Source organism: Heptranchias perlo, chromosome 8 (genome assembly GCF_035084215.1).
Source record: "Heptranchias perlo isolate sHepPer1 chromosome 8, sHepPer1.hap1, whole genome shotgun sequence".
NCBI lineage: Eukaryota > Metazoa > Chordata > Chondrichthyes > Hexanchiformes > Hexanchidae > Heptranchias > Heptranchias perlo.
The window spans coordinates 48,699,117-48,720,518 of record NC_090332.1 but is presented as its reverse complement, the minus strand read 5'-3'; the positions used below and the strand labels follow the sequence as shown (position 1 = coordinate 48,720,518).

The 21,402-nt window shown below is 46.3% G+C and overlaps 1 protein-coding gene across 1 annotated transcript in view; it reads left to right on the top strand.

Moving 5' to 3' along the window:
• Nucleotides 1-20,568, top strand: part of rps6ka2 (ribosomal protein S6 kinase, polypeptide 2) — a 594,161-nt gene extending 573,593 nt beyond the window's left edge. Inside the window, exons 20-22 of the mRNA XM_067989092.1 lie at nt 5,856-5,973; nt 9,782-9,919; nt 12,629-20,568. Coding sequence (XP_067845193.1) covers nt 5,856-5,973; nt 9,782-9,919; nt 12,629-12,754 — 382 coding nt within the window. The 3' untranslated portion in view covers nt 12,755-20,568. The remainder of the gene's footprint in view (nt 1-5,855; nt 5,974-9,781; nt 9,920-12,628) is intronic.
• Nucleotides 20,569-21,402: the final 834 nt, after the last annotated feature.

The window sequence follows — 21,402 nt, the reverse complement described above, 5'->3', positions numbered from 1 at the left end:
AGCTGAGACATAGAAGTGACAGGCAGCAATGGAACTCAGATCTGTAACCTCATTGCGCAGCTCTGGGCATCACTAGCAGAGGGATTGTATGTACACAGAACCCGAATGTTCGTAAATTAATTTAGAGGCTACATGTGTCTTTTAAAAGAGGATTGGAGGTTCATGTAGAGGCATTTAGGAGATGTACAATTGACCCTTCAATGTATGCAATATGACTGTCCATGAACAGGTGTGATCCAGTTACCCCACTGATTTGCTCTCATGAGTTTTTTGTCTTGTAAATCTTTTTTGCAAATGACACAAAATGTTTAAAGGGATAGGACCATTATGAATGTGTTTGCCAAACTATTTTTGTTAGAGAGGATGAAGAACCATGCACCATTGTGATGTCACACACAAATGGCAGGCTGGTACATTACAACCCAAATTACAATTGTGTAAAAATTAAATTACCTAAACATTTTATTATAAAGGAAATGATGCCCTTTTTAGCTTCTAATGTGTGAGAAATTTTTCTGCAAATTATTGAGGCTGCTTTGAAATGCTTCCAAGTGTTCTTTATTGGATTATCTGACAAGAAGTTTCTAAGTGAAGAGTAAATAACAGGAGCGGAGTCCAGTATACTCATGGGATTGACTGTTTATACCTTATTTATTCAGTGGAATTGACTTTGTGATCATTGCTTGTAGTGATCATATGGAGTTAGTACTCCAATCATAACTATTAATATTAACTGTACATTTTCCCATCATTTGTATTGTGCTAGACTCCCCATAGAGCTACAGGACATAGATGCTTAGAAGCTGTCTCTGGCACGTTAAACAGCTCATCATTAAACCTTGTAACAGTGCCATCTCTGCTTGGTTTCTCCTTCCCCATGTGCTGCACAGCCACCCATCTCCCATGTGGTGCTAGGGGTCTCCTCTTCCAAGTGCTAATTGGTGCATCCTCACCCATGTCCTGCTTGGCTTTTCTTTCCCACGTCCTACTCGGCTTTTCTTTCCCACGTCCTGCTCGGCGCCCCCTCTCCCACGTCCTGCTCGGCGCCCCCTCTCCCACGTCCTGCTCGGCGCCCCCTCTCCCACGTCCTGCTCGGCGCCCCCTCTCCCACGTCCTGCTCGGCGCCCCCTCTCCCACGTCCTGCTCGGCGCCCCCTCTCCCACGTCCTGCTCGGCGCCCCCTCTCCCACGTCCTGCTCGGCGCCCCCTCTCCCACGTCCTGCTCGGCGCCCCCTCTCCCACGTCCTGCTCGGCGCCCCCTCTCCCACGTCCTGCTCGGCGCCCCCTCTCCCACGTCCTGCTCGGCGCCCCCTCTCCCACGTCCTGCTCGGCGCCCCCTCTCCCACGTCCTGCTCGGCGCCCCCTCTCCCACGTCCTGCTCGGCGCCCCCTCTCCCACGTCCTGCTCGGCGCCCCCTCTCCCACGTCCTGCTCGGCGCCCCCTCTCCCACGTCCTGCTCGGCGCCCCCTCTCCCACGTCCTGCTCGGCGCCCCCTCTCCCACGTCCTGCTCGTTGTCTCGTCCTCCTGTGCTGCTCAGCCTATCTACCTACCGTGACTGCTCTCTGACCAAAAGTAACAGAGTCCAGCACTGTAGGAGAACCTTCACCACATGGAATGCAGCAGTTCAAGGCCTTCTCAAGGGCAATTAGGGATGGGCAATAAATGCTGGCCTTTCCAGCTACGCCCACATCCCATGAGTGAATTAAAAAAAAAATCTGAAATCTCCTCTTTTAGTGTATCTCCCACCTTGCCTTTTTCACTTACTGTTCAAAGAATATTATTTTGCATTTATGACTGGTGGGATCCTTGTGTGGATGCACTGAAAAAGATTCCCCATGGTGCAAAGCAGCACCAGTTATAGATGGGGCATTTTCTTTACCATTCTATAGGTAGAGCATCTTTAGGGCCACTGTGCATTATGGGAATTCAGATGCTCCATTAACTTGATGTTGTACTGATGAGGCAGACGGGTGGGAGATTGTGGTCTCATGCATTGAATTCTGACAGGGGTACATAGAAGATCTACACGGTTAATCTCAGAACTGCAGGGAATGATGCATGCTACTCCCCAGCTGTTTTCGGGCGGGAGTAGCGTGATGCGCTAGTACCCTGTGCCAATTGGTCCCTACGAAGGCAGTACATGAACTTCGTGCTGCCTGCTACTTACCATGATATCTCTGTGTGGGCAGCGCTACCCAGGCTGCTGAGAGGCTGCACGGAGAATGAGGAAATGGGGCGTGCACAGCGCACGTCATCAGCAGCCTTCACCTCTTAAAGGTGCAGGTGCACATTTCAAAGGGCATGCACAGCTTACATGGAGAAGGGAAAGATGGCCACGAGGATAGCAGGACCGGCATGAGAGAGGGCTCCATGCTTCTCCGATGATGCAGTGGAGGCCCTGGTGGAAGGGGTGGACGAAAGGAGGGCCAACATGTACCCGCAGGGTGGCAGGAGACCCTTCAGACTGCAGCTCCGCAGGCATTGGCAGGCTGTGGCGCAGAAAGTCAACGTCAGGAGCATTGCACCACGCATGTGGGTGTAGTGCCAAAAGAAGTTCAATGATTTGACATGAGTGGTCAAGGTGAGTGAATGCAAGTGTTAAGTGGCATATCCTACCAACTGCACCACTGCTCTACGCATCACACTCCCGTCACCCACCCATCAACAAACACTGCCCATCCATACGCAATGCTGCACTCACACAAACTGGCAGCTATTCGACCACGACAGGCACATCACCCACACACCTTGCAGGAGTCTCACTGACACACTGTCCTCTGTCTTGCAGGAGAAGGTGGCGCATACAGCCGGCAGCAGGAGAGACCTGAGGGTGGACGGGCACGTTTACACGTCCTCACCCCCCTAGAGGAGACAGTGCTTCGGATCATTGGGCGGGGCGTCGCTGCAGCCGTCACAACGTGCCATGCTGGAGGTCCCGATGAAGGGGGTCTCTGCATATCTAATGCTCCTTCTCTTTTTCCAAATCTCCCTCCTCCCATAATCTTTTCTGACTCACGTGCTGCACATGCTGTCAGCACACAAGTCTTATTTGCTCCTTTCCCCATTCCACAACTCAACCTGTTTCCCTTTGTCATTGTAGATACCCAAGAACACATGGCGGCACTGTCCGAGGAGGAGGAGGAGGAGGAGGAGGGGGATACTGAAGCCACTGAAGTCACTCAATCTGACACTTGCTTCCACCAGCTCAGAGACTGACACTGTGCGTCTTTTAGAGGTTAGGTTAGAGGAGGGATCTGCATGTGGTGAGACACCGAGCACAAGTGCGCAGGAGCCGGGGCAGGGGGAACGGATACCACAGGTGCCAGCTCGCTGGAGGGCGAGGTCGCTCACTAGTTCTGCTGCAGAGGAATCAGATGAGGACTTCGATGGGCCAGGCTACAGAAGATGGCTGATAGGCGTATATCACCAAATGCTTGGGGCACTGGAAAACCTGCCAGAAAGCCTGTGCACAATAAGAAGGGGCATGGAGGAGTCCAGCTCCAACTTGGCACAGGGCTTTGCGCAGAGCTTGGAGCCCATCCTTTCTAACATGGACTGGGTGGTCTCCATCAGCGCACCTGTGGAACCCACCATGATGCAGCGTCTGATGACTGATGTCACAGCTTCCATTGCAGCACAAACATCTGCCATCCAAGGTCTGACTGCTGCATTTGGAGCTCAGACTGCTGCTATCGTGGGTCTTGGGACCAGTGTGGAACGGGGTTTCCAGGGCATCACAGCACTCCAGCAATCCGATCTCCAGCTGAGCACCAGGATTACTGAGGCGCCGCCCCGGGAGAGTGGCAGTGGCGCCATGGCAGTCGGACCTGCTGCCCTCTCTCAGGATGACAGCCTTCCTGCTCCCGCCCCTGCTACTCCGCCAGTGCCCCTGTTGTTGCTATCGGCCAGCCAGGCCAGACTGCTGCAGCCCATGCTGAGATGGTGCAGTCTGAAGCCGGGCTCTCCCGGCCCAGAGCTGCTCGAGGTCCTCCTCCAAGGCCATCTGCACAATCCTCCACTGAAGGTCAGCACTCTCCCACCACCCATGCTCCAGCCACCGGGGAAGCACCTCGTAGGAGCACTAGGATAGGTAAAGGCAGACGAACAAAAGGCACTAAGGGAATGCACAAAAGTGAATAGTTCTGTTATGTTTGCATAATTTCATTTATTCATTGATAAATGAGACTTTGATTTTGCATGTGGTGGTGGGTTTTATTTATGCAATGAGCTGAGAGGGACACCAATGTGTAATCAGATGGAAGGCGATTTGATTGTCTTGTGGGAGCGGAAAGGTGGGGAGTGTAGGACTGTTGGTGAGTTGGGGGATGTAGTTCACATTATTGATAGCGGGCACGGTTCAGGCGAGCACGCAGAGCTCTTGCAGACAAGGCTGGTGGTTCCTGTTGCACCCTTGCGTCTTCCTCCACTTCCTCTTCCAGCTCCACCCCCTCCTCCTCCTCAGCCTCTTCCTCCTCCTCAGTGTCTTCCTCCTCAGCCTCCTCGGTTGTCGAAAACGGCTGAGTTGATATGCGGGGCACGCAGGGCAATATGTGTGCAGTCAACGGCACCCCCGTGCTCGCTCATTCTGCTTGTCTCTGTGGAGAGGGAAGGCGATGAACATGTTCCTCATCTGGTACAGTGCATCTGTGACCTCCCTTATGCAGCGGTGCACTGCATACTGCGAGATGTTGCACATGTCACCAGCAGAGGCCTGAAATGATCCTGAGCCGTAGAAATTCAGCACCACGGTGACCTTCACAGCCACAGGCAATGTCCTTGCCCTGCTCTGAGGCTACAGTTGTGGCCACACCAGTTGACAGATCTCGGTCACTGCTTCCCTTGGTGAACCTCAGGCGTTGGATGCAATTCTCCTCGGTCATGTTGAGGTAAGAGAATTGGTCCCAGAAGGCCCTCATTGGGTAGGGACTCCTGCTCAGTGCCCTGCGCCTCCTCGTCCTCCGTCTCCTCGCAGCTTGACCTGCTGTGCGTGGCCTCTCTGCATGCTCCCAGTCATGCTCAATGCCCAGCGAGAGCCCTAGCAGACTGCCCATGGTTGCCAGGAATGTTGTTCAACCACGGTTGTAACTTCACGACCTGTAAGGCAGTACCTACCAAAGCACTCTCAAATGTAGTCTGGGATCTCTCAATAAGAATTGGAAGCTTCAAAAAACACTTCCTACTCTACCAGCAGCCAGAAGCAATAATCGAGCAACTAACCTGCAACATCTGCATGGCCCCTTTAAATAGCGCTGGTGGGGGTCCTCCAGGCACTGTAAGACACGTTCAGAAGGTCGGGGTTAAGACTGTGCGTTGAGTTGAGCGTTAAGGTCCAAAATGGTGTCTATCACTTTAAATCAGCGTAGCACACTGATTGCACGCATTTTCTCCCTACTTTACATGCTGCCAGTGTTCAGTATTTGTGCATGCACTAACTCCTGTACCAAGATGGCGTCCGGCGCACATCACGCTGGAAACATGCGTGCACATCCAAGATGCCATCTTGGATGTCAGAGAGGCCATGTAGCACCAAAACAACAGGCGCTACACCGCCCAATTTACCGCCCATGCTCTTGTTCTTCATTAATGTCAGTGGATGGAAAATTGTAGCCAAACTGCCTGTGATTTTCCAATGATTTGCCTGCTGCACGTGAGCCTCCATCGGTGGCACACGGACCTTTGAGCTATCCGTTTAGAAATCTAGTCAATGTAAATTCAGGAAATATGGAATGGATTGTTTGTTAATTGCTTGAGACTCTCTACCGGGTTACACTTACTCCGATTATTGTGCTGATGTCCGTAGAATAAAACTATGAGGGAAATTCAAAGATTGAGTGATTTTCTTCCTTCTCAATTAGGTTCACACCGTTTGCAAATGGGCCTGATGATACTCCTGAAGAAATCCTGGCACGTATCGGAAGTGGGAAATATGCCCTCACTGGAGGAAACTGGGACACTATTTCTGATGCTGCCAAGGTGAGTAGGACTAATATAGGTAAACAAGCAAGCCACTGAGCCCTGTTTTCCATACACAATGGGCTCGATTTTCGAGTGAAGTAGCGGGTGTGTTGGGGGCGGGGGGCTCTGAAAATCACAGAAATCCTGAGCGGGTTCGGATCCCGACACCAACCCGCAGACTTCCGGGTTCCCCATTGACGCGTCTGGGTGCGCGTGTGCCTCCCAAACGCGGAAGTTCCACCGGCAATTAAAGCCGGCGGGTTGACTATTTACACAGTTGTTGATAGTTGAAGTACTTGAAGAACTTAATTTTCTCCACATTTTGGCAGGGGTGCGATTTTGAAGGATCCTCAGCGTGTTTCCCGTGCTGTGGGAAACACTCCACGTTGCAACAGACGTGTTTCAGCCAGCAGCCAGTGAGAGATGCAAATGCTTATTTGACAGATGGGGAGAAAAGATCACTTATTGCAGCAGGTCACTCTGTCACTTCAGACAAAGTTTTTGCTGCAAGATCTTTGTGTTTTTTCACTCAAAATTCTTACTTTCCACTCAAAATTCTGCTGTTCAAAAATATTTAACTACTTTGCGGACCCCCTCAAACTCACACCGTCAGGATGGGGGGGTGCGGGGGGCACCATGGCTGCATTCATCACTACGCCCGAGGACGAGCAACATCACCAGCCTCGCCAGGCACGGCATCCACCTCCGCCACGTGGAGCTCCACAACACAGTGCTGCACCACAGGCACCTGCGCAAAAGCAGAGAGGGAAACAACACAGAGGGGCGAAATTTGAGAAGGCCCCATCCATATCTGCCACCCACATTGAGGAGGCGGAGGAGGAGGAGGAGCAGGAGCGGGAGCAACCCACAAGCGGAGCAGCGGCTCACCTGGCTTCTCGTGAGGCCAGGGAGTCACTGATATGTGAACGGTTCTCCTAACATCAGAGCCCAGTCCTCACACCACCTGGATCGAGCAACAACCACCCTCCCCACCCCCCCCCACCCCTCCCTGCACAAAACAGGCCTGCAACTACATATACATCCACTGTAGAGTGACTCAATGGGTGGCATCAAGTGTCGCCGTTCATGGTGAACCTCATGAAAGGGCCCTATTACAGAAGCCAGTTAAGAATGGCCAAGACATGGCAGTAGTGGGAACAATAATAATATTTAATGTGAGTTTAACAAAAAGCTAATATAAATTAAAAAAACATGACCAACGTCAAACACCCTTGTGCATCCCCTTCGTGTTTACAAAACCGTCGCCTTTCTCTTCCGACTACTTCTATGTGGTGCATCCCCTGTGGCTGCAGCAGAGGTAGTGGCAGGTTGCTCTTGTTCATGCCCTGACCGATTAGATGCTTTGGGCCTACGCACTCTGGGTTTTGGTGCCCACGAGGGCCCCTCCAAAGACTGCTCCACCTGCACCTGTGCAGGGGTAGACTCGGCCACCTGGAGTGGAGGCAGCATTGCGGGTACTGGTTAAGAGGGGGTCAACGGGTGAGACGTGGGAACGCTTTGAGTGGTGTCCCCACTTCCATGTCATCATCCGTCCCCTGGGCCAGGTCCACATCACTCCTACCACTCTGCTGGACAAACGTTTGGAGGACATGTGTGAAGCCTTGTGCGGCCAGTGCTAGTGTACCTACCTGCCTGTTTAAGGCGGCAGAATGTTGTTCACTGCGAGTCTGAACGGCCATTGTCAGGGCCTGAATGGGCTCATTTGTGAGCCGTGCTTGAAGCTCAATGGAGGCTAGCCTTCTCTCCATCGCAGACATTCCCGCACTTACCTGTGACAGTATCTGAGAGAGTTGCTCATGTCCCTGTGACACTATCTCAGAGATGCCCTCACATCCCTGTGACAGTATCTCAGGGAATTGCTCAGGTCCCTGTGCCACCATTCCACTCATGCAGGAGTTGGACTCCTCCATTCTCTGCGCTATTGTGGAGAGTGTGCTTGGCACCTGTTCCAGTACCTCGCAAATGTGCTGCTGCCCCTCGATCATTCTCCTTTTAAAGGATGGCCCCCGGGGTTCAGCATCTGCGTCCAGCTGAGTAGAGCCTGGAGAAGAGTGTGCCCATCGCCGCGGACTCTCTGCAGCTGCCCCTGCCACCAGTGTCTGCTCGTGCTCACGTGTGTGGTAACTCACCATGTGCCAACCCAACTAACTGAGGACTAGGACCCACCGAGGTGTGAGTATCTGTGCTGGTGAATGGCTCGCTCAGATGTGTCGGTGCCCCCTCAGAGGCTGGCAGGTCCTCTGAGGAATCGCCCTCTGCCATCACTGCGGTCGCTGAAGGCCCTGTAAGAGAACAGAAGTCAATATTGTGCATCATCACAGATGTGTCATGTTGCGATGAGTATACTGAGGTGCTGAAGATGGTAATGTTAACATCAATTCATATTGTGTGTGCTGAATGTTAAAATTATGTCACCAGTCATTTGTTGGATGCCAGTCTCGGCATCCCCGACGGACAGGCACTCGCGGGTTCGGCTGAGCTCCAGCACCTCCTGCTCCGCGTCTGTGAGGATGACGATTTGTTGCGGCCCCCCTTCTCTCTGCATTACCTTACTGAAGTGGTCGTTCTACACGTGTGATCCTAGTTAGTGAATGTTCATAGACTATTTTACCATAGAGATGGGGATGATGGGCATCACTGCTGAACTCAATCCTGTTTTCATCCAACATTTACACACATTCACTGTCCAGTAGAAATCACCAGACAGTAACCAGCTGCAAACGCTGTACTAACTGAGATCAAATACTCAACACAGATCATTACCACTCTATGTGCTGCACTTACCCACTGAGTCCTTAGGAGAGCCTCTTTCTGCAAATGAGAGTTTGCTGAGATTTTACAGATTTGCTCTGGGTCAGAAGTCGTGAGTTGAGGACTCACTCGAGACTTAAGTATAAAGGGGTGGAATTTCCATGGGGTCCTCCTGACCGGCTGCCGTAACTTTGGCCGAGGATCAGCCATTTCTCTAGCGTTTCTTCAGATCTTCTGCTGAAGTTACGGCAGCCAAACAGGTGAACCCCTGTGGAAATTCATCTCAATAATCTAGGCTGTCACTTCAGTGCAGTATTAAGAGTGCGGCACTATCGGAGTTGCCATCTTTCAGATGAGTTGTTAAATCGAGGTCCTGCCTGCTCCCCTGGCATTATTTGAAGACGAGCAGGGGAGATGTCCTGGCCAACATTTATTCCATAACCATTACCACCAAAACAGATCATCTGATCATTTATCTTATTGCTGTTTGGAGGAGCTTGTATAAATGGGCTGCCAACATTAAACAGTGAATAGGCCCTAAGCCCTGGAATTCCCTCCCCAAAACTCTCCACCTCTCTCTCTCTCTCTCCTCCTCTAAGACGCTCCTTAAAACCTACCTCTTTCACCTGTCTTAAAATCTCCATATGTGGCTCTGTGTCAAATTTTGTTTGATAATCGCTCCTGCGAAGCGCCACAGGACGTTTTACTAGGTTAAAGGCACTATATAAATAGAAGTTGTTATTATATACTTCAAAAGTAATGTGTTGGCTATAAAACATTTGGGACGTCCTAAGGATGTGAATGGTGCTAGTTCTTTTTAAATGGGTTGATGCCTTTGCTAAAATAGCAGGCAAAGAAGTTTTGTACAGATACATTTGCACATCTGTTTTTAAATTTTGCATAATACAATTTCAACAACAACAACTTGTGCCTTTAATGTAGACACTTCACAAAAATTGACACCAAGCCAAAGAAGGAGATAATGTAAATATAAAATATTTTAACATTTTTAAAAAGATGCTGCTTGTCTAAAGTATTGTGATTTCCGCCACAGGACATGGTATCTAAGATGTTACATGTAGATCCTCATCAAAGGCACACAGCAGCGCAGGTTCTTCGACACCCCTGGATAGTGAACAGAGAATACCTGTCACAGAATCAGCTCAGCAGACATGACGCCCATTTGGTCAAGGCAAGTTCCAGATACCTTGGTTAAATATAAGTCTTGTTTTTACCATTGTGCCCTCGATTCCCCCTATCCTGTAGTCCCCGCCACTTGGCTGTGGAGAGGTGCTCATAGAGAGGAATGGAGTTGCTCAAAGGGACAGGCCATTAGCAAATGGTCTCAAAGGGCTCCTGACAGTGGCCTGGATGGTCCTCGTGACCATCACTGAGATGGACAGGACATTCCATCTCTAGCCTCTGCCTTTGCTACTCTGTAACCAGCCTGTAGGAACTATGCATGATCGGCTGAACTCTGATTTCCCTCCATCCCAGTAGAGCAGCGTATCACATCCTCTCAGCATCTCCTCCTCATGACTTGGCGAAAATCAGGAAACTACCACACAAGGAGCATGACAGATGTAGAACATAGTGTTCTGTGCTGCAGCATGTTGGCATTCCAGTAGCATGGGCACAGATTAAAATAATTTAATCCTGGCAGCCTAACGTAGAAATTGTTAGATCTGTCATATATGTCAAAGGTCTGATTGCTGTGTTGTACGGGGAACTCACAGAAATGGACAGTGGGACAATCGCAATGCTGTTTTCTGTTGTGAGCTGAAGGTTTGATGTGGCAAAACCATATAAAAAAAAATCATAGCAACTCTGGAGGAAAGAGTTGTAAACGTTGAAGGATACTGATCTTTTTCTTTTGCTGTTGGATTTGTACAGTTTAGCCGTTGTACTCAACTCTTGTATTCTGGATTGCTGGATTAGTGTTAGTTTCCTGCAGGATTTATCAAGGAGACCAGTGAGTAAGGGAGTCCAATGCAGACACTGCACTTTGACGCATTGCTACTGACTGATAAGTTACACTACAGTCATCAATAAAACTAAAAACATAGTTAATAAAAACACAGTTCAGGCAGACGACCATGATTAAAGATTCCCTGTAATAAGGCCATGGGCAATATTTCCACTTGGGATCACAGCAAATGTCGTGTTCTGGGTTTGGCTCTTGTACAAAGGACCTACGCCTGTATCAGTGATATGGGTAGTTTCACCTCTGGCCAGCCACAATGTGAGGGAGTGAGCAATGTGTGTGGCTGTGCAATGAGGGTAAGTCAGGTAGCAGAGGGGCTTAATGGGTGACAGTTGAGAGCTGGTAGTACTGTAATTCAAGGCTGGAAAACGTGAAGTTTAGAAAGGCTGCTTTGCTAGCGGTCACAGGAGATTTGGGCTGAGTTATTTAAACTGGGAATGCAGCGACGAGAGTCGATTTGTGGAATCACAGGATAGTTGTGCCACTGCTGCATACACAAAGTTGATGCAGTACGTGAAACACTGATTGCATGATTTTGATTTGAAAATACAGAATGGCACCTGATTTTGTGCTCAACCCCTCACACTACCTCTGCAGAGAGACACAATATTACCACTTACTTAAAACTTGTTTTTCTTTTAACTTGCTGACCTCTGACTCCAGTCAGCAGGTCATGGGTTCACAGAAGCCGTTTTCTTCTGTATTTTGGTTATTACAAGACCAGGGAGGAAGTAATCACTTTAATTTTCATATGCTCTGTGAGGTCATTTCCTCGAAGATGCTTAAGCGCCAATGTACTCTTAACAAGATTACTATATTTTTTGGCAAGGAAAGAACAGCTATTCACAAGGAAATCTGTCTTTATCAGTGAAGCTTCTAGATTTACAATATTGGAATATATCAAGAGATTCTAAAACTTAGTGATTTCTTCCTTTCAATTAAGTTGCAATGGTAAAATAGCACAGTCAAAAATGAGGGGACATTCTTTGGCTCTGTGACTTCCTTAACAGAAAACACAGTAATTACAACAAAGAGGTTGGGTGCTGGCCATCCCTTCCTCGGCCACCACATGTATGTTATGCTCCTGCAGCATCCTGTTTAAATGTATAGCAAGTGAGCTGTAAATGCTGCTCACTCCTAGTTTACTACATTTCTTTTGAACTGGTTTAGAGGCCAATTAGAACCAACCTTTGATAATGGTCTAAGCTTCTTAAAGCTCCGGATACGGCTCGAGGTTTTTTTATTTTATGAGGCAGGACTCCAGCCACAGATTTTTCCTACAATTAAATTATTTCTTAAAAGCCCACTTACCCTGAGCTTACACTCTGAGCCAGAGACCTGATCTTGGATTCAGTGCTGGAGGAGAGCACAATTTCACCCCTTCAATGTCTGATGCCCACCAGCAGTGAGTTAAAATATTTAAGTACATGTCTTTTGTCAATCAATGGAAAACAACGTGGGCAGAGAACCTGATGAGTTCCTTATACCTGACTAGTGGAAAATTACCTGTTCAGCAGTTAAGCAGGACTACCAACAAGGGTACAATTTTTTTAAAGCAAATCTCTGTCTTAGCACTGTTAGGCTGGGGAGGTGGATAAATCAGCCATGGTTCCAATTCCTAATCATCATTCAGGGTTTATTGCTGCTACGTTCATGTATGTGGACACTAGCTGAGAACCCAGGGATTGGGCTTGGATGTGATGCCCTCCAGTGTCAAATAGCCTGCCAACATTCACTTCTAGCCTCACACACAAAGAATGGTCACTTGGGTGGGGTACTGGAAAGCTGATGGCATCTGTATTCCAACAAGGGAAAAGAAGAAGAGAGAAAATTTTATAAATCATGTGCTCTAGTTCAGCAGTTGGAATCTAAATTGTAATGCCCATTTTTCAGATTTTGTTTTAATTCTTATTACAGGGTGCAATGGCTGCCACCTACTTTGCTTTAAACCGTACACCTCAGGCACCAAGACTAGAACCTGTATTGGCATCAAACCTGGCTCAGCGAAGAGGAATGAAAAGATTGACTTCTACAAGACTATAACATCTATCGTGCACCAACTCTAGAAAGTTTTCTTTTCATTATATGTAAAAATATATGGACCTCTCTTAGCCAATGCAAGAGGCCACAAAAGACCCAAAGTATTCACAGAGGTTGGGCCTAGTTTCAGGCTCCAGTTATTCAGTGTTTCCAGAACAGACAAAGTATCATTCACCTAACTTGCTGCACTGTAAAGGATAAGAGATGAACAAGAGTTAATTCCTTTTCTAAATTAACAAGAGAGTCTTTGTTTTTTGCCTGATGATATTTGAAAAGAACAGGCAAACACTGAACGTGAAAGCTAGACTTAACCTCTTTCATAAGTGGAAAAGGATAAACACACAAGTGCTTTGAGGAAACACTTGTGCTCGGCACTCTGTAAAAAGTGGAGCAATGTTCTTACCTCTTAATTGTTTAAAAAAGAATAAGGTGGGGGGGGAAGAAAAGAGAACAGATTGAAGCAGACAAATCTCTACCCTGAGAATCCTGCTTGTCTAGGCCTACGGAGTCTAAACTCTTAATTTTTGTTCTTTTTTTGTTTGTTTTGGAGGCAAACAAACAAATTCAGTTCCAGTGAAATGTTTGTGAGCCAACCAAGCATCCTCATTGATGTTTTCATATTTTATCATTACAATTTTTTTTAAATGTCCTGAGATAATGTGAAGTAGCACTAAGCATAATGTACTTCCAAAGTGTGGAAAGACACTAGACTTGTAAGCTCTATCTTTTCAGTGATGGGTGCATGTGGAGTACTGTGATGAGACAGTGCTATAGCAGCTAAATGTTGACTAGTTTTGACATAATTCTGTTTCTAACCACCATACAATAGTTTGCACTAGATTTAGCTTTAACCTGTGGTATTTTATAATGTACTTACATTGAAAGGAATGGCATGCCTTAATATGGCATTATTAGTGATAGAATCAGCAAAGTTGTGATTCTACTCATAATAATCAGTAAGATGCTAAGAAAATGATTTTTCTTCTTACCCGTTTTCTTCCTGTCTCTCCTCTCCTGAAGATGTCGACCTCCTGCTGGGGTATGGCTCAACGATCACCAATCCTCACTCAAAAGGTCATTACTCACGTGTGAGCCTTGACTGTGAGTGTAAATAGGTTGTTCAATCACTGGTGGAACCATAGCCAAGCCCGATCCTGTCCTCATCCAACATCAATATAAACAACAACACTTCCAGTAGGATTTGCAGATAGCAATCAGGAGAAGGAACCCTGGCCAATTTTGCCCTCCCTAATCCACATATGCTGAAGCTAAGTGTCGTGCCCTTACGCCACTGTGGCTGAGATCAGCCAACTCAGTAGTCACATATTTTGTGAATTCATTGTTCAGTTTAGTCACATGCTACACACAGGAGAATACCCTGGTACTTTGGAACTGTTGTGCACATGAGCTATTGGATCAAAAGCATTTGGTGACAATTCATGGCATTTGCCTACATCACAAGGACATCAAGCAGTGGCCGTCAGCGGCCCGCGGTTTTAATGTGGAAGCGGGAGGAGCCTGCTTCTCCTGGCTCCACAATAAAATAAGTAAAAAAATATGTAAAACGTACCTTTTGGGCGGCAGCCTCTACCAGTCCCTTTAAAGATCCCGCCAAACCCCCCATACAGGCAGTCACGCCCGGTAGCGAGTGAGAGGGCCTGAAGAAACTGACCACAGTAGGCACGGCGCATGCTGCAGTCATTCAAGAACCAATTTGGCAAACGGGCCTGAAACAGGCGTTCGGTCCTCAATTTGGATATGCAATGAGCCTAACACCAGTTTCAGGTGCATCCCCTGGACTCCTACTGAGCAGACCAAACCAATATGGCAGCTAGCGCACATCAAGCGTGGAATGAGCGCGTGCACACCACCCACCATATTGGACCATTAGGCGGCTGTTTTACACCTGTAAACCGGGCGCAGCACAATCCAATTTCTAGGCCATTTTCTTTCAGCTATCAGTGATAGTTGTGCTGGCTTATGTGTTGCAGTGGATGCTTGCCCTCAACTGGGAAGACCCAGCAAACTCAGGCTGGATCTGCAGGAATCGTGTGGCTCCTTATGTTCTTTCTGACTTCCTGGACTGCTGCCTAAACTTGTTGAATGCAGAACATAACCAGAACTCATGTTACCATCTGCGTGTCTGACTCCAGCCCTTCTGACAACAATCCCCAGAGAGATGGGGATTTGTAAAGTAGCTGTAGTATGCTGAATATGTAATCTTGAGCTGACCCTCTTGCATTCTGCTGCTGGTGGTTAGTTGAGAGTCTGCTTCCATATTTGAGAATGATTGTCCTAACTGTATTTTAATGAAGGTTAAAGGACCACTCTGGGAGGGGGTGAAATTTCTTTATGCACGATAGTTAATGCAGTCATGCCAAATTGCTGAATTTTAACGATGCAATGACCCATTTAAAGGGTTAATAACAGCAGGACTGGAATTTGATGCAAACGTGTTAGAGCACTGAAAATACCACACAGAGGAATTTCACTCTCTGTTGTCCTGCCAGGGATATTGTGGTCAGATTGAGAACTGCAACAATGGCCAGGAAATTCCTTGGGGTTTCAGCCTCTCTTCCAGGGAAGTAACACTGGCGAAGAGGGAGGAATTTGCCAGCCTACATGTTGCCTGAGCCCTGAGGCAGCAAGTGTTGCAGAGACAGACACCATGAGGTAAACGTTGCCAGACTCCTTGCTGCCAGCGAAGGCTCGCACACGGCCAGAGCCGCAGTAAAGATTTCATGGAGTCCTGGGCACGAACAACATTCGGCGGCTCCCCCACTCCCACAGTACAACCCTCCCCCCTCCATTAAAACTTTTCAGCAGCGTCAGTGTCCACATTGGACAAACTGACACCTTGAGGCGGATCATTACCATCGCCCTCTCCAGCCCCTATACCGCGCCCATCAGCAGGAGTGACGGACACACCTGACCTGCTCACAGGCCCCGGCCGTGTCTTCGCGCCACCGGGAGCACATGCCGGCAGCATGGCGCAGGCGCGACCTTCTTTGGCAGGGCCTGGTGCGGCCTGGGCCTCCATTCAGTTAACTCAACCCCGGCAGGCAGTGCTGGTTAAGATGGAGCTCTGTTAATGTGGCCCCCGCACACAGCCAGTAGGGATTCCAGAATCGCAGGTACAGTTTCCTATCCACTGAAATCCAGCAGCCCATGCTGCTACTAGATTTCACATTGCATCCAACATCATAACTGAGCTGGAGACAGCGCAGTGGGAGGTGAGGATAAACAATTAGCACAAATAATTTTCAAAAACTGCTCCTCTGAGCAATGCAACTAATTTCATTAAAAGCAAATTATACGTTGCACCCATCCTCAAGGAGAAACTCCAGGAAACAACCTAGGAAGCCTGTTACTAAAACTCACTTACACTCTGCTGAGTACAAAACAAAAGACAACTATTGTTTCAAATATAAAATTGATTTTTTTTCCCCCATCCCCTCAAGCAATCTGTTCCATGACAGAAGAGGACAATTGGTAATCAATGAGTAATTAACCTGTAATTGACTGCATTGAGCTGGTTCAAACAAGGAGCTGTCTGCCCCTACTCTGAATCTTTCTGTCTGTTGACCCTTTTTGTATTACAGAAACACTTCCATTTTAGTTAGATCTGATGATGCATTTTGTGCATAAGCAGCTTGTCAAAGTGATAACTTTCCCTAATGTCAGGCAAAGGCCAGCATTGACTAATAGAAGGTGCAGTAGTGGGTAGTGAGTGCCAATTGACCAGATATGATAAATACTTGGACTTTCTTGTTAAAGCATGTTTTATTAGATTGCATTAAGATTTCTGAACCCTAAATATGCTAGTCTGTTTGAACTGTTTTCACAGTATGTGGGAGGGAAACCTTTACATAAATTGGCTATGATGACCAGTCACAACTGCTGGTGTAAGAACCATTGGGTGCAGCCACTTAATCTGTCTGTAATAATCCAGTATGTATATTTAGTGGAAATTAACAGAACAGATAATTTACATATGCAAAGCATTGCTATGTTGAGAAATATTTATTAATTTACAGATTTTATTTTAAAGTGATATCAATAAAAATTAATAACTTATTTGAGGTAAAAAGAAAAACTACAAATGCTAGAATCTAAAGTAAAACCAGTAAATGCTGGAAATGCACAGCAGTGCTTAAAAAGGAAAAGATGGATTCTGCGCTTTCTCTTTTCAGATGTGTATTCCCAACATTTTTTGTTTCTATGTAATAACTTACTTGGAGCTGCCAGTTTTTAAAATATTTAACACGTATTTATTTGCTGTATTTTGTACATACAGAATGAATGGATCTGCCTGCACTGCTGTTGATGTTACTGAGCAATGATCTGGGCATTAAAACAGTCGCCATATCCTAAATATCCTGACATGAGTAATTTAATTCAACATCATTTTGTTATGTTTTGATATGAGAGTTTTTCAATGTATGATGCAGAGCTGATTATTGGATGTGTTGAATATGGTCTTTTAACAGGAGCACTGATTGCAGGTATAAACACTGTAATGTGATCAGTATTTTGCTTGTTCACAGTAATTTAACAGTTACAAAACCTGAGTCAAAAAACTTGATGGAACACAGTCTGTAATTTGAGATAGATGTAAGGTCACTGAAATGGATTCTTTCACATCTGCAAAATCCTGCAGATAGGGCCTTTCTCCTGTGGTATGGTCAAACTGGGACAACTATCTTTTATTTAAACTGAATGTCAGGGATTGTTGAGTAGAACATTATGAATCTATATACCTGATGATATGTGCTTCAAATTTTGATTAGCCCATATATCAGACCGAATAGTTATATTTCACTTTCTGTTCAATGTAAGGGCCTGTGAATTAGTGTCTGGCCATGGTTTTAGGGGCATTAAAAAGTAATGTTAATGAGCTGTCAATGCAGTTCATGCCAGCTTGGCTCCTTCTGTTTGACAGTAGCAATGTTATCACTGAGTTAGCATTGTGTTAACAGTTTTGTGTCACCGTTTATTTTGTTGCTCCATTGGAGCATTTTCAGCACAAAAGCATACTTGCTGCTGATAGGACAGTAGCCTTGCCCAAATGTCACACAATGATCCACAGTACCTGGCCTGGGTGCGGGTGGATGAGAATAGTCTGGGATTTATCAGAGCTGTGTGTAGCCATTTGATTCGATGCTCCACACTCAAACTGGTGGTAGCAATGCATAAAGTTGCCACTCAGTCCTTCTCTCTGCTGTGGGAACTGCTTGGGACACTTTATTATATTAAGGTGCTATACAGATGCCAGTTGTTGTTACTCGGCTCCAGAATTAACGTCAGCCCCAGAATTGAGTTGAGTAACAACAATGACATTCACTGAGTTGGTCACTGATGTTACCTGAGAATGTGTTTCTCTTAACAAAAAGAAACATCCATGTATGGGAGTTACAAAGTATTTTCCCCCTATAGTCCTGTTCCTCCTTAAAATTTCCAAATGGAAAAATAGGAAAAACAGTTACAAATAGACATTATTTATTCAATCTTTGAGGTATATTGTACCAACTGGTAGAATTGCTTCAATTAATTTGACTTTCACTTGATGAAGGATCCATCTCATTCTGAAAACCTTCCTAAAGTTCTGGTAAAAGGTAGTGAGAAACTTTTCTTGCCGGAGGGAGAAAACGACAAAGTGAATTGTGGGCAGATAATTGTCAAGACATGTACAAGAGATCAAAAAAACATTTGAGAGGAACACAATACTCAGACATGTTAATCAGGTTATATGAACAAGATCTGATCACCTCCCTGGCATAACATTACTATGGTAACCTGACATCACTGGCCAGTTTCCTCAGGTTTGATCTCTGATCTGTTCTGAATTAGTCAGCTAGGGCTATCCAGTGACTTCTGCTGGAAAGTTCACCTATGTGGACATGTCTAATGTCACACTAGAGGAGGACATGTGCTGATGAAGGGCTAGAGTACCGATCAAGGTACCTGTAGGAGCTGCTGCAGTCCCTCCTACAGGCCTCTCTGCAGTCTTACTCCTAGTGAATTGAAGTCAGCCCTAACAGCTTCCTGTATTTTGTCAACAAAGGCTCCCATAGTTGCACAGACATAATGGATGTCTGGCCTTACGCACCAGTGCATCAGCCTGGCATATCTAGAGATTCTGAGACCATCTGTATCATTTTTGTTGCTGCCCCGGTTGAGATCAGCCAACTCAGCACAGACCAGCGCTGTTTAGTATGTGGCACTGATAGGAACCTCCCTGGACAACATATGCGCCTCCATCATGGACAGAAGGCTATTTCTGAGCCCACACACAAGGTTCCAGGGTCGTTGGTGCGAGTGGCAGTCAGTCTTCGCTGAACCTTCCACTCTGCCTTCTGTCTCCTGCAGTGATTCAAGACAGTACAAATTGCTCAACATTTCCTCGGAGATACAATAATTACATCAGGGGCTATGGGCACCAGTGGAGAACTACTGCACTGAGCAGAAACAGCCCTAGTGGGCATTAAGAGTCACCAATAAACCCTTAGTTGGCAATATTAACCAAAGGGGATTAAAGTAATGTCAGAATTTTAGTGCTTTTTTTCATAAAGCAGAAAATATGTCATTGCATTAAATCTACTAAAGGAGGCTGCTGAGGCCTTTCTGCCCCATCAATGTGCCAGCAGTGGAAAACATACCTTAGCATGCCCACTACATAGATATATTTTTTATTAAAAAAGAAAACTAGCTTTCACAACTTGGAAAAGAAGTCAACATTTTACGAAAATTGAGCTACTAGTTGTTATTGCCCGAGGTTATTGGGCCAGTCCCCGCAGTGAAGCCATTCTCCACATTTAAGTTGCTATTTCCACTCACCTTGGTGTAATAGTGGGGTGAAACTGATTAAACCACAGACAGCGTATTGCTTTCAGTCAGATCTTTGCTCCACTACAGAGATCTAAAGGGACAGTTGTAATGCTGAACAGGAAGGTTGGAATATATAGTCTTGGTGAATGATTGAAATGTGATGTCAATCAGGGACACAAGCCTTCTACTCTTACGTTTTGCTCTCTGGGAGTTTTGAAGCTGTCTAATTAATTAATATACATGTTCGGCTTTGTTGGCGTTTTTCCAGCACCTTTAATTTGCAATTTTTTAAAATTGTGTCATAAATTATTCTTATAATTAATAATTTGTTTTGTATTCGAAACGTTGCTGCTCGTATGCTTAAGTTTGGCAAATGGTACTTTGTGCAGTATCAGTAGATGGAAATGAATTCCTTGAATATGTTTATTAAGCTTATTTGACATGACAAAATACATTTTGTAATGTAAATGGGTTTTATGAAGTGTAATATTTTTATAGCACTATGATAAACATAGGACTTTGTATATTAAAACGGACTGCTCCACAAGATGAGTGCGCTGCCTTTTCTCAGACTGTCCTGCGGGTTGACCCTGCAAATTGCTCCAGCCGTTTCCAAGGTGGCGAGTAATCTGATTCCAGCTCTGGCAGGGTCAGCAGGGCCAGGCCCCGGTCACTAGCCTCAGCTAGCATGCTTGTACTGTTCTTGGTCCGGCTGCATTGTGGGGTCCTTAAAGGAAAGAAGCTGAAAGAGCACTTGCTTGTGACGAGTGCCCGGCCGCTGCGAGCTGAGGAGCTTTCCCTGCAGTCTATTGAAAATAATCTTTTCATGTTAACTCCATTCATTTGTCTCAGCCGCGTGGATTTCTATAGGAGAGGGAAAAAACTGCAAAATACATCATTTATGGATAATCATTTGTACTCTGCCATAGCTTTGCATGTCATTTTACATTATGTCTTTATACAGAAGAAATAAAGAATCCTGGAAAATAGTTTTCTGGATTTTAGTTTTCACTATAATTTGTTTTTTCAAAACCACGGCAGTTCTTGTGGTGATGGTGCTCCCACAATGCTGTTGGACATATTGGAGGAGCTGTGTATTTGGCGCTTATGCTTCACCAGGGAGGCAGTTAGGGAACTTTGCCGAGCCAGATCTCCGAACCTCCATGACTGACACAACTGAACCTGTAATCGGGAAACTTCTCTGCCACTGGCTCCTTTCAGGCTGCAAATGAAAAGCAAAAAAACTGCAAATGGTGGAAAACTAAAACACGAACAGAAAATCCTAGAAACATGCAAAAGGTTAGCCACCATCTGTGGAGAAAACAGACAAGTTAACATCTCAGGAGTACAGCCCTTCAGAACTAAAAAAATGAAAGATGAACAACCATTTTAACAGAATACGACCTGTGATATGCTTATAAGAAAAACAGGAGATTTTTAGATGGCTGTGATGATCTTTACATCAGAAAATGGAAAGACGCGTTAAAGAAATTAAAGACATTAAAGAAACAAAGATGCTAGGGCAATGGGAGGCAAAATGAGGAAAAGATGAGACGATGGATTGAAAGCCTGTAGATTAGGTTTGAAATTAGAACGAGAAGCTGGTAAGATAGGGTGGGGTCAGCTGGGAAATAGAAGAGCAGACCAACACTAGAAGGTGCAGAATCTCCCACCAATGCTGTGTTCTGACAAAGGGGCTCTATCCCAAGGGCCAACCCACATTCCCTTCCCCCAGCACCCATTAGACCCATCTGACATCACCAGCACCCCCTGATGTAAAGGAAATGGAGGCTGTAGTTATGGCTCTGAATTTATTAGATGGT